Source organism: Tauraco erythrolophus, chromosome 12 (assembly GCF_009769465.1).
Source record: "Tauraco erythrolophus isolate bTauEry1 chromosome 12, bTauEry1.pri, whole genome shotgun sequence".
In the NCBI taxonomy this organism is placed as follows: Eukaryota; Metazoa; Chordata; class Aves; order Musophagiformes; family Musophagidae; genus Tauraco; species Tauraco erythrolophus.
Window position 1 is genome coordinate 5941237 of NC_141476.1, and position 12923 is coordinate 5954159.

The 12923-nt window shown below is 47.0% G+C and overlaps 1 protein-coding gene across 2 annotated transcripts in view; it reads left to right on the plus strand.

Moving 5' to 3' along the window:
* FRMD4B (FERM domain containing 4B) overlaps positions 1–12923 on the plus strand; it is an 83109-nt gene that overhangs the window by 24674 nt on the left and 45512 nt on the right. For both annotated transcript variants that reach the window (XM_086618975.1, XM_086618974.1), the window contains exon 5: positions 3786–3870. In XM_086618975.1, the coding sequence (XP_086475101.1) occupies positions 3786–3870 (85 nt within the window). The remainder of the gene's footprint in view (positions 1–3785; positions 3871–12923) is intronic.

Below are 12923 nucleotides of genomic sequence, written 5' to 3' on the forward strand. Positions count from 1 at the left end.
AAGCATCGTATTCTTAATATTGCTGGAGTTTTTGTTTTCCTTACAGCCTGTGAGGAAAAGGAGAGCAGACTGACCTCATTCACTTTTCATATTTCAGTAAGTTTATGCCTTGTGTGCTTAATTATTTGAAGCACTTCCAAGGCAGAGCCTCTTGTGTGTAGTTGGGTTGGTTGACACCGTCGCCTCACCATGTCCTCCAAACCCTGGTCATTGAAGGAACAGTTCAAACAGGCAGCACTTCGGTTTTGCTGAATATGTGCTCATTTGAGATGGAGTTCAGAGCTTCTCTTCCCTTCCCCACTTTTAACAGAGAGAAAAAAAATCTATTTTAAAAAAGGTGATGGACTCTTCAATATATTACCTGTGTTTTATGGACATCTGGGAGGCTAAAATCTACAACTGCCCCCGAAAGCTGTGAAGCAATTGTATGACTTGAGAATAGCTTGTGTTGGAATTAATGCTGTTGGGTTGTAATGTTCATTTTGGCCCTCTCTGTTGATGATGGCCTTCTGTAGGACAGGGTGTGTGGATAACTGGGCAAGAGTTAATGTGTGAGGAGTGGGCTTGGAAATATCAACTTCTAGAAGCCAATTTGATTACTCCAAGATTGTGAGACCCAAGCCAAGCAATTAGTAGCCAAGGAGGTGAGCAATGAATGAGAAGCAGAGCAGGAGGAGCGGTATATAGACATAATTAGCAATATAGGAACTGTCTGATCTGTAGAAAATAGATATTCCAGCAGAAAAGCCACTTCAAAACCTGCAGCCCTACTTTGTTACGACTTTTTGGATAAGTAATTGACTCCAGGCCTTTGCTCCATGACATATGCCTTGGGTGGTTAGCTCAAACACTTATCTCCAGTGAACACATTTGCCTTGTGGTAGCCTATTCCTTAATTAAACTCCCACGGGAGTGGCCAAAATACGCAGTTGCAGCTGTGTGTGCCCATGACTTGAATGGAAAAGAGTAGTTGGGCGTGGGGCAAGTGGCATGGATGGGATGGGCAGAGCCCCAGTGCTTGGCCCTTGCTCCCCTGGGCTGGATGGTCTCCAGCTGTGCATGACTTGACGACAGCGGGTGCTGCTGCAGGGACAGGGTGTCCCTTGGGCTGGGCCAGCCCCCCTGCGTGGGCTGTGCCTTCTGCATGTTTGAAATTAGGTTCAGACATGAAGAGGATACATACTGCTTGGATGCTGCTTTTGTCTGAGATGCAAGTGTAATGAGGCAGGGCTTGTTACTTATGAGGAGCTGCTTTTCTCATAATGAGTAGCAAATGTGCAGCAGCATCAGTTCTCAGTGTCTTTCAGCACTGTCTTGGATGGTTTCCAGTAGCAATACTGGAAATGGGGGGGGGAATCCCCAGATACCTGGTTATGGATCTGCATTTGTTCATAACTCCTTGGCCCTGAGCTTTTGCTGTTCAGTAATGAAACACGTGATAATCCTTTCAGATTTTAATTATTTTTCTTCAGCTGGCATAAATCCAGTCACATAAGTTTTCGTACGGTACATGCAGCTGATGAAGGGCTCTACAGTGCAGATTTAGGACTTATAAAAGTGTCATTCGAGTTTCAAGGATGCTGACAGCATCGGAAATAAAAGCAGAACATACACTTTATGGTGTTCCCCAGCCTGCCTGTCATTCCTTGAACATCCTGAACTCTGTGATCCAGTGTTCCTCATCTGTACTGTGCTGATAAGAGCATACAGCTTGTACCATGGAAGAAATACAGCATGTGGACCTGGCTGGGGCAGGGGGCAGCCCCTTCGTGGTGCCCTCTCCCTAAATCCATAGATCCTACAGGCTCCTGCTCTGTCCCAGCAATGACTGGGAGAGCCAGGGGTACTATCTTGTTTCTCAGGATTAGTCAGTCATGTCTGACTCTTAGCTGAAAGAAGCTACAAGTGCAAATGAGGTCATTAGTTGAGGAAAAATCACCAGTTTGGTGCAGTGGAGGGAGGAGGGCTTTAGCAAGCTAAGGAGGGTCCACACTGTGAAGAACAGTTTGAGAAAAGATGAAGAGTGAGGCTCCTGCCCTCTGATGCTCAGCATTTCTGGAGAGAAATGCTCAAGTGTATTTAAAGTGATGTTTAGCAAAGCTATTGAAAAAAAAATTGTCAGGTGCAATCAAGAGAGAGTGGAAATACCTGTGGCTCGTACAGTTCTTGGTGAAAAGTGAGTGATGGAAATGTAAAATAGCCTCTCCAATGTCTGGCGCAGGCTGCTGGGCTTGAGTCTGTCCCTTGGACAGGCTACATGCCTGTAAAATGGGTAAATTATCTCCTTGTCCTGCAGAGGCGTTCTGGGGAGTGCTTTAGAATTAATTTGATGAAACATGCTGTAGGAATGCAAAATATTAGAACAATTACTGTTTAATATATTGCTTGTCTCAAGTCACAGCATAAATACTGTATATGTTCCCAACAAGTGCAGCAGGTGCTAGCTGTACTGCTTCCTACCATGTGCTCCGTGCTGCGGCTGTGGACTTCTTCCAAGGTCTTGCAAATCATCTACACCAAGAGATCAGCGGCTGGAGCTTGAGGCAGTGAGGACTCTTAGGAACACCATGGGGCTGCGGGAGGGACTGGCCTGGTTCTGATACACATAGTGGGCTGTGTGCCCTGTGTTGGCCATCCAACCCTCCTGCTCTCAAAGACAAGACATTGAGAAGCCCTAGTGTGGTCTGCACTGCTGGGGCAGTGGTGGTGGCCCAAGTCTTTGCTTGGCTGGGGGGAAAAAAGCATACTTTCTGCCTAGCATCAGATGGGAGAGTCTGAACCCAACACATCCATCCTCCGTAAGGACCTGAAGCACAGGTATCCTGCTTTCAGCTCCAGCTGAAGAAGGATTGACAGGACCACTTTCACACAAATTTGTCTCTCTTTAAACTGACTTGGCAGTTCCGTGCTTCTCAAATTATAGATGTGTTTTCTCCATGCCACTTAACGCATCTCAGCGCTGTTTGGTTTGATGCCCTGAGTGAGTCAGAGGAGTGCGCAGACAGGTTGTGTGCCATTTTGCAGAGCCCCAGTGGCATAGTTGATGTTTGGTGTAGCTCTGGAACAAATTGGAACCCAGCTGCTAACCTTGGCTGGGCGAGAGTAACCAGTCGTGGGATTGCTTTAGTTGGTGCGTGCCTCTGTGATGCACCCGTGGCCTTGGGAAGAGGAAGCCAGGGATGGAGCAGGGAGGAAGGCAGTGAGCGCTGTGCAGAGTGGTGCCTGTAAGGATGAGCCAGTTGCAGCCATTCCATGTAAACCCTTGCTTTTGGGTCATTGGGATGGGATGGAGCTGAACCTAAAGCATTCCTTGTGATTTTTTTGCTTGTAGCAAAGTTAATGGCTCTCAGCCCATGGCTGCTCTCTCCTCCTAGAAGAAAGATGGTCCTGCGGGGCTGTTGCCAGCCCCTCTCCTCCAGCACAGTGCCAGGCCAGCTTCCCAACCTGCAACGTGCCATTTGGAGTTACCTTTTCCACTTCTGTGGCTTTGGCTGTAGAAGAGACGGGCTTTGCTCCTTTAGCATTCAACAGGGTTTTCAAATGAGATGAAAAGTCATCAAGTATCTACGGTCTATTGAACAAGGAGTTAGTCGTTCCCTGTGTGCTGTTGGCCCATGATTTTCTGCTTGTTCCCTCCTAACAGGCAGGAAATTAAATGCAGTAGCTCATAGTTCCTCCGTGCCATTTTGTTGCTAGAGAACAAAACATTGAGGAAATAAAATGATTTGGGAGGAAGATGAAACCTATTCAAAAAAGTAACTGTTCTTTTTTTTCTTAATTTTCAGGTTCTACATTGAAAGCATTTCCTTTCTCAAGGACAAAACGACAGTAGAGCTGTTCTTTCTGAATGCCAAGTCCTGTGTACACCAGGTAAGGCTCAGCGTCCTTCGGAGCTCTTTGTCGCGCTTCCCCCTTTTATTGCTCCTGTGCCACCTACACGGTTCTGCAAACTTGCTAGGAGCTGCACCTGGTTTCTAGACCTTATCGAAGTATTAAGATCTCAGTGTGTTTACTCTCCTCCTTCACTGAAATGCTGATGCTTCAAGCAAATGGGTAAGGATGACGATGGTTTCCTGGTCCTGTTGTTGCAGCCTCACTCTGTGTTCACTGCACTAGAAGAAGTCTTAAGTACTCAAAAGTTGTTTGAAGTTTGGGTTGTAACTTTGCAGGTAGGCTCTGTCTCAGTGGCGTATCCTTCCATACGCTGCATGGCAAGCATCTCTTTACTGGTCTCAAGTCAAACTTTTCTCAAGAAGAAAAGATCTGCGAGGAACGTCCTCCTCTGTGAACTTGGTTCCTAGTTCCCTGATTTCCTGCTTTAATTCAGTGAAGTAGTAAAGTAATAAATCCTATAAAGTAGCAATAAAAGCCAGTTACTAAAATACTTTCTGTATTTACTCTCTGGTTAAGAAGCTTCCGCTGTTTTCTTAAAATGTTTAGATTGGTAAAATATATGTTTTTAACTTCATGATATGCTAGCCAAAAACTTTAAAAAACCAAAAAGTTGATCTGCTGCAGATACAAAAGAAAAAAGGTCTGAAAAAAGAGTGGCGTGGCTGCCACCTTTGCAATGATAACCAGCAGCGTGATAGCAGCTGCAGTTCAGTGAACTTTACTCTAGCAATGCCTGATGTTTCTGAGATTTTTCCAGTTAATGTCAAACTCAGCACTTGGTGCTTTTTTCCCTTTACTCACAGTTCAATCAGTCTAAGAGGGTCACTCGGTTCTTACAACACTTTTCTTGGAAAACAATCCTGTATTATTAACTGATGGTGGAGCTCAGTGTAGCTGGCCAAAGTTTTCACCCTTAATATGCTTCATAATTTAGAAGATTCTTATTCAGGATCCAGTATTCATTATTTTATGGTGGAATCAGAAACCTGACATGGCAGTGGTTTATGGCAAAATTAAGAGAGCTTTGTACAGGAATTGCTTTCTGGAAGAGTGGAGGAAATTGGTGCCTTTTTGCAACATGCTGAAGTTTTAAAGATGCTTGAAGAACTTGGAGCCTCACTGGTTAAGATTAATAGAAAGCAAATCTCTGTTTCCCATATCTGCCATTTTAAATGAAGGATCTTGGCAACTTGTAGTCATTCTTTCAGGGAAAACTGCAGCAGTTTAAATAGACAACACAAAATTTTAGAATTGGAAAAAGGGTCTGGTTTTAGGATAGAATGTGAAAAATGCTACTGGAACAAGTGCTAGTCAACATGAAAATATTGTGTATGTGTTTGTGTATGCATAAAGTGTAAGAGAAAGGAGAAGAGGAGCATAAAAAAATTGCCCTCCCTGATCAGATGCACATGTCATCAAACCAAGAAAGAGTCACTTCTGGCCTGAATAAGTATTATTATTCAAGCAGCATAACTTCATATTACTGAAACGCAGCGCTGATAGGTCGTGAAGCGGTGGTGATGCATGAGTGCCACAATATGCACGCTGTGCATCATCTGGCTGCGTTCAGGGCTTTGGGAACTGGGAGAGATTTCAGTGAAGGCTGGTTCATGTTTCCCCTCATGGCTTGTGAGCTGTGTGCTCTAATTCATAGCAACCCAAAGTGCCAGCTTCCCTTTTCCTGCTGGCAGAACTGCCTGAAGCAGAGAGGGTTTTCTGGGGTGCTCAGTTTCTGTAGGCAGCGGAGGGATGAGGAGCATCGCTTCCTCCTGAGAGATGGGTCTCTGCAGGCAGTGCCCAGTGATTTGGTAGCCAAGAGCCTCTGCTCTTGCCAGCAGCACTTTATGCTGGGCAGCTTTGCAACCTGGCGTCAGTAGAAGCCAGTTCTTTTATTTCCAAGATACATTCAATCCAGTGGCTTTTAACCTTCAAATTAGATCTTTGAAAAAAATTTTATCCCACTCGGTAAACTTGTGGTCAGTCTTCAGGTTTCAGGTAGTGCATGAAGTGCACGTGGGACTGATTCTCATATTTAAGCCCACGGGACGTGGATGAGAGGATGCACAAAGGCACCTGGGATGTGCTCGCACAGCGCGTGTGCTGCCGCGGTGCTGCCAGGCTCTGCTGGTGCTACAGGGAAGGAGGTGAAGGATGCGGGGCGGGTGGTATCGGCTCTGGAATAGGAGCAGATCCCCAGCTCCCGTGAACCAAGTGGCTGATACTGGCTGATGACAGCGAGGAATGTTCCCTGGTATTTCTCAGTCGTTAATCCAGCTCCAGGAGGTTAGACCTGCCTCAGTTTAGCTTCTCCTCTCCCCGCCCCCCCCCCCCCTTTTAATCACTCACACAGCAAGAAACCCCAGAGTCTCAAAAAGCAGCAGCCCACGTGCACCCCAGCACTGGGGTGCTGCTCAATGCCCAGGGCGTGCTGGAGGATGCTCTGCCAGGGCCATATCCTAACCTGGATCTTTGCATGAAGCTTCTGCTCTGTGCGGGCCAGGAATGTGGCTTGGAGGATAAATGCTGCAACACCGGGGTGTGAGAAGACCTGCGTGGATAAGATTACTTAAAAGCCAGTCGTGTTTTTTGCTTTCGCAAAGCTGTTTCCAAAGTTTTCACGGTAGCTTGCTCCTAACAGGGCACATAGTGGGTGGAAGAGCCCAAATCCAGGGTGATGCAGAGGCCTGATGCTTGAAGGAGTCTTTGTTTGTCTTTTACACATTCCTGAGTGCAGGCATGTGTTGACAGCACACCCGTGCTTCCATGGCTTGTGTGCTTTAAAGGAAAATGATGCTTTCCTGAGCAGAGGGTGAGCGGGTGACATTGCCCTGTGTACGAGACGGTGTGTGTCGGGGCTCCGCCGGCACATAGGACACACCATGGGAGCCAGCAACGGCGTAGGCAAACACAGCCGGAGCGTTGGCAAAGCTTCCTGCCAGTCTCTCTTCTGGAGCAGATTTATCCGTGGCTTATGAGGCTCAGAGAATGCATCAGAAATGTATTTACAATATTCTTTGAGAGATCTGCAGGCAATCCTGTGTGTGAAATCCTGTAAGTGGCTGTATCTAATCAAGGAGAATGGTATCTTCCTAAGGAAGTCCGGCATCTCTGGGTTCAGGCTGGAGCTGCTGGGCACTGTGTGTCGGCCGTCTTTCCCCAGTGAACTCCAGAGAGGTATTGCTGCCAGCTGAATAAAAATTCAGAATGAAAAAAATATAGCATATTAAATATATTATGTAATATATTGCAAAATGTGGATTCTGGATAATAAATAATGGAATAAAAACCTATGTAACTGTTCTGGAAAGGGCAAAGGCTGGCTTGGTGCTCTGTAGTGCACAGCCGTGCTGCTCTTCTTCACTTCGCAACTCCACGTTCCTTCCTGCAAATCTCTCCTCTCCTTTCTGCAAATCGGGTACCGCTTTCCCCTGCCAAGGGCTGGAGGAATCTGGGGCTTGCGCATTTTGCAATTTCTGTAGATGTTTTGGCAAGGAAGGGACAAGACAGACAATAAACTCTCTGCTGCCAAAAATGTTTCTTTCTACTACCCACCCACTCCCCCAGCTCTGTGTTTTTCTGTACAGTCAAAGCTCCTTTGTGCCTCTGGGACCTTTTCTGCCACATGCCAGGTTTGTGCATCCTCTACGACCTGCGTTGTTCTCTGCGCAGTGTCCCTCTGCGTTGCTTTCATCCCCTGCGAGCTGCTGGGGAGCTGGGGGAGACCCCTTCGCCCAAAGCACAAGAGGGCTGGGAGCTTGTTTTTACTTATGCAAATCATGTTTTAGCAGCATCTTAGTTCTGCACCCAGAGCAAAGAATCGCTGTGCGCTGAGCACGAGGCTGCTCCTTTCCACTGCATCCCCATCTCAACCCACCACCGCATCAGCACCGGCATCTTCCTTCCGCACAGTGTAACATAACGCTGCTTTACACGCCTGGAGAATAAACTTCCCCTGTTGCATTTGCCAACATGACCTGCTCAGCGTTTGCTGGCCTTGCCTTCCCCGCAGCTCCTTGCGTATGAGCCAAATGCAACGTTTGCTGTTGGACTTGTGAGAGCACCCGGTGTTTCCTCACCACTCCAGCACGCATAAACCTTGGCCTCCAGACAATATAACAAATGCTGCCAGTGCTCACATCCTACACTCATCTCGTGTTAAGCTGCCCGTTTTCTTTCCCCCGGTCTGATGCTGCCCTCTCGGTCCTGTGTGGTCCAGCCAGCTGCCTGGCTCCTGCTCTCCAGCATCCCCACTCTTTGGGTTGGAGCTTGAAGGAGCCACATCTGTTGCCAGAAACAGCTTGGGCCTCCAAGCAGGAGGTGGGAACAGGTAAAACTTAGATCTCCAGGTCTATGGAAGGGCCTCCCAGTGACTTAGTTATAAGCTTGTTCATCTATGTGTATTTTGGGAGAATGCAACAGCTGGAAGGATGCTTTGTGTATGTCTGGGCTCTGTTTTCTCATGTGCCTCTCTTTTTCAAGGCTTTGAGGGCTGCTGCCTGAAAAACCTTCAGTGGTGACAACTTCAGTTTAAAACCTTTCCTTCCCATCACTGAATGTAAGAAGCTGGATTTAGATTTATAGCTATCTCTGAAGTCTACTGTACAGCTGGAACTTAGAGCAGTGGAAGCCTAGTGCTTGGTTTCAGGTGAAACGGGCATCTCGGAATTGATGTGTTTGCACAGGGGTAGGAGAGCTTTGTAACGTGTTCAGTGTGTTATTGCACAGCCCGTGACCATAGCTGGGATACTTTTAAGGAGGTGGGTCAGAACTGGTCATGCACATGTTGATGATAAATTTGGAAAGATAAATTAGTCTTTTCTTCTTTCAAAACAGTCAAGTTTGGAAAAATAACACCCTACTTGGCTAGCAAATCCCTGTCAAGTTTATTATGCATTAGAGCTAACCTCCATATAGCTCTGCAGCCATACAGTTGATTCTCTGCCAGTCCTTAAAATACGTTCTGTAAACTAAGATCTTGGTCAAGTTGGCTGTGTTCCCCTTTTCCTCTCTATATTTGGGTGTCGGGGGGGGGGGGGGGGGGGCGGTACTTAATTTCCCATTTTTTCAAGAACTTGCAAGAACTACTTTAAAAAAATTTTAAAAAAGTTAAAGGAGATGGAAGTTTTTGGAGGAGTCTGTAACAGTGATGGCTTCGTGAACGGCAATGCTTGTGAGCACTTGGCAGCCTGAAGACCAGTGCTTACCAAGAAGAGCTGTTGAAACAGACCCCTGGTGTGAGCGTAAAGCCTGGCTGGCTTCCAGCTCGTGGAGAGCGAAGCAGTCATATATTAGAGAGCTCTCAAAAGTTTTATAACAGATATTTCCTAATTCTCCCCCTTCTCAAGGGAGAGGGGAGCATTCCCATGCAGCCTTGTAACACTGAGTAGCCTGATTCTAGCCAAGGCTATTAAAACATGCTGTGTCCGTTGCCTCTATTTGCTGTTCTGCTCCTGAAGATGGCTCATGTAAAGCTCAGGATGAGGATCAGCAGGACCAGTCGTTGGCTTTCTGTGCCTTCAGGGATGTTGTCTTCCATGGGTGCTGGTAGCCACCTCCATGGCCCAAACTGCCCCCCAAGGAACATGTCAGCAGATAAGAAGGATAGAGCATGGTTATGGCTGTGAACAAAATGTGACAGGAGGAGGAGGCAAGACCTCCATGCTGATGTAAACTGGCACATTTCCATGGAGCCCCCCTGCTTGTTACCCCATGAGACCTCCCATGGGGCTGCGCTGGTGGCTTGGGGAGGGACTTGGCCATGGTGTGGGTATAGTCAAAGGACTCCACGTGGTGCTTCTGAGAGTGGTTGGTTGAGGTTGGTCCAAGGCTGCCTGCTGTAAAGGGTGATGGTGCCCCAGGGACCTGTTGAGGCTCTTGCCAAGGGGAGGTGTAGGTTGTCCCAGCTGGGCTGGCCCATTGCATAGGAAGGCTTAGTTGGTTTGCAGCCAGAGTTTCATACCTCGCATCTCTTGATGCAGTCACCTCCTCCTGGGTCTAACTACTGGTGTTAATTGCAATGGAGAGTTTTGCACCTTTGATCTTCTGGCCACAGGACAAAGATGCTGCGACAGCTCAGCCTGTTCTGTTGTTGGTGTGTGTTGGGTATCTCACTGCGGTGCTGGGGTAGGAAAGCGAAAGGCTGTGATTATACATTAAGTCTAATGACGCTTGTCATATACCTGGCTTGCAAACAGGGAAGTCTTTATGTCCTTCCCCCATTCTCTGCTTTTACTCTTACATTAATACAAAAAAAGCAGCACTAAATGTGCTCCTGTTGCACTGAACTGTGCAGACGAGTCTCAGAGTAGCTCCTGCTGTCCTTGGAGCTTCATCTAAGTGCTGGCTGAAGTGCAAAATGCAAGTGAGGGAGGTGGATGAGGGTGGCTGGCAGGGACAGCAAAATAAAGCATGTAACAAAAAACTTCCAGCTTTTGCTCTCCACGAGAGACTACCAGCTTTTTTTTTATTGTCTGGATTGGCCTAAGCTGCTGAGGTGGGAAGCAGCAGGTCCTGCCAGGACAGAGCCATGGTGGCCACTGCACATGCACTGAGCTGTGTTCGGTCTCAGGTTGTGCTTTCATGGAAGGGCTGTGGGGCTTAGTGATGAAATGAAAGATGTCATGGACCATCTAAATGCTGTGAGGCCTCCTGAGCTATCCCATGGGATAAATACAGCATGAGTGCAAATCTCAAGTGCCTTTTTGAGGAGGGTCAGAAGGACCAGCCTTTAATCTGCTCCTGTAAGGGCTCTAATTCTGCATCTCCTGCTGGTTTAGTGCTTTGCTTTCCCTCCCTCACGTGCTGGAGGTGGAACCTTGCTTTGCTGTGCTTTTTCTCACCCCAGCATCTGTCTTTGGAAAGTCGGTCCTAGTTGAGATGCTTGGCAAAGTTTGGAGCTTCCGATGCAGAGGGGAATAGGATGGGGCATCTGGTGCATCACAGGTGCTGCAGTGTGAACAGCAGGTGACACCACTGGGATTGAGACGTAGGTGTGAATGCTGGTAATCAGGACAGGTGCTTTAAAGTTGGAAGATTATTTGTTTGCTGCCATTGTTTGTCTCTTGGGTATAATTACCCAGCACAGCCACACCGACAGAGCGAGTTGTTGAATTTGCCTGACCTAGTTCCTCCTCTGCTGCTCAACTTGTGTCGTGTAGCAGGTTGTGGCCAACAACCCCTCCCCTCCCCAGCCTGTCCCAGGAGCTCAGGCTGCCCCGTGCAGCCTCTGCTCTCAAAGAAGCCTTCAACACTGCAAAGCTGCTGAGATTTCTGCACTGCAGGGACCTGCCTTTGCATCCTCTGGCTGTCAGGACACATCGTGGGGACACTGGATCCCTTGTGGGAAGTCATGGTGGTGCTGGGTGAGGGCACAGGTGCTGGCATCGCTTTCTTCACTTGTGCTGCATCCACACCCAGCTAATTGTCTCCCTCGGTTTGAACATCTTGTAGACATTTGGGTCCCTCCTTTCCCTCTGTCTAATTGCACCCTTCTTTCTCTCAGCTTTTTTTAATCACCTTTCAGTAATCAGAGGTAATTTATATTCAATATTGTGGCTGTCTCGAGGCTATTTGATCATAGTGTGTATTTATTTGGGGGCATCTTTGGTTAATATAAAATTTTCAAGGGTTGGTTTGAGGGAAGATGTGTGTTAGTATCTCAGTTCTCAAATCTCCACCTGAAATGTTTTTGCTGTCAGTCTTTAACCTCTGGAGGTTACATGTGCTTTGAAGAAACTGTTATCAGTTTTCATTTCTTGCTCTGGCTGTAAAGAGTTAAAGATGACAGTTCCTGTGTGTTGTGTACTTTTAAAAGCTGCTTTAATCTGAGTTTACAGTCTAAAGATTTGCTTAGCACAGTTAACGCTCAGCTGACTATCATTCTTGATCTGTGTTTTCATCAGGATTTCAGACTCGTATCTCTATGACAGTAAATTCTAGTGTTGTTGCTGTGCCTAATGAGGGTTCACTGCTCTATTCATGACCGAGCTTGTGATTTTTATCACATCTGTAAGTCTATGTCTGTGCAGCAAAAGTCTTGAGCTCCCATCTGAATCAGGGGCTAAATTCTGCCCATGGGCACTGAAGGCAGGAGTTGGTCTTTACTAGCTGCTGAGACAGTGACCTGTTCCTGCTCTACAGTAATTGCCACCTGGTTTGGGCATCTGCTACAACCTTTTATTAATATGGTGTTTGTCAGCATGACAAAAGCCACCATCTGAATCTGCCGGACCAAGCACAGCATTTGGATAAGCCAGTGGCCTTCTGGAGAGCTACACAAGGGGCTGAGTCTGTCTCACTGGTTAAAATGATTGGTCCCTGTGCAAACTCTAATTGAAAAATATCAGTTTCATCCCCTCCCTGGAGCTGCACCCGATAGTCTGTTTAAACTTATTTACATCTAAAATGTAAAAGACTCAGATTCCATTATTTGAATTACATCCATGTACTTAACCTCATGCTAGTGACCTTGTTCTCACTTGGGATAAATCTAGGAAAACCTTCCATCTTCGTCTCCAACGCATGGCCATGAAAGCAGTTGCTGTCCTGGCTCCCGGGGCTCCCTGCCTGCTCACTGAAGCCTCTGAATTACCCTGGCAATTGCAGGCACTGCAAATGAATCTTCTTACAGATATTTTTCCCCATCTATTTTTGAAATCTGACCTTGCTGTTAAAACGGTGCTAAAACAGAGAACCTTGTCTGCCAGCCTCGGAGGCAGAAGGATGGTTTGGTTATAAAATCAAAGTGTTGCCTGAGTGAGTGGGAAGAGTCCTGAGTGACACATATCGCTGTATGGATTTGTGTCAAGCCAAGGGCTGTCCAAACTCCTTGACAGCCCAGGGCTGGATGATGTTATAGCAATGGCCAACTGGGAAACCAGATGGCAAATAATGTTATGTTATGATGGCAAATGATTCCAGGCTGAGGGAATTATACAAGTGACAGTCTCTTGGACAGCGTTACTTTGTTAGCTGAAGGCTGAGCTGGGCTTTGGGATTCCTTGCTTCAAATCCTTGCTCTGCTACTTAGC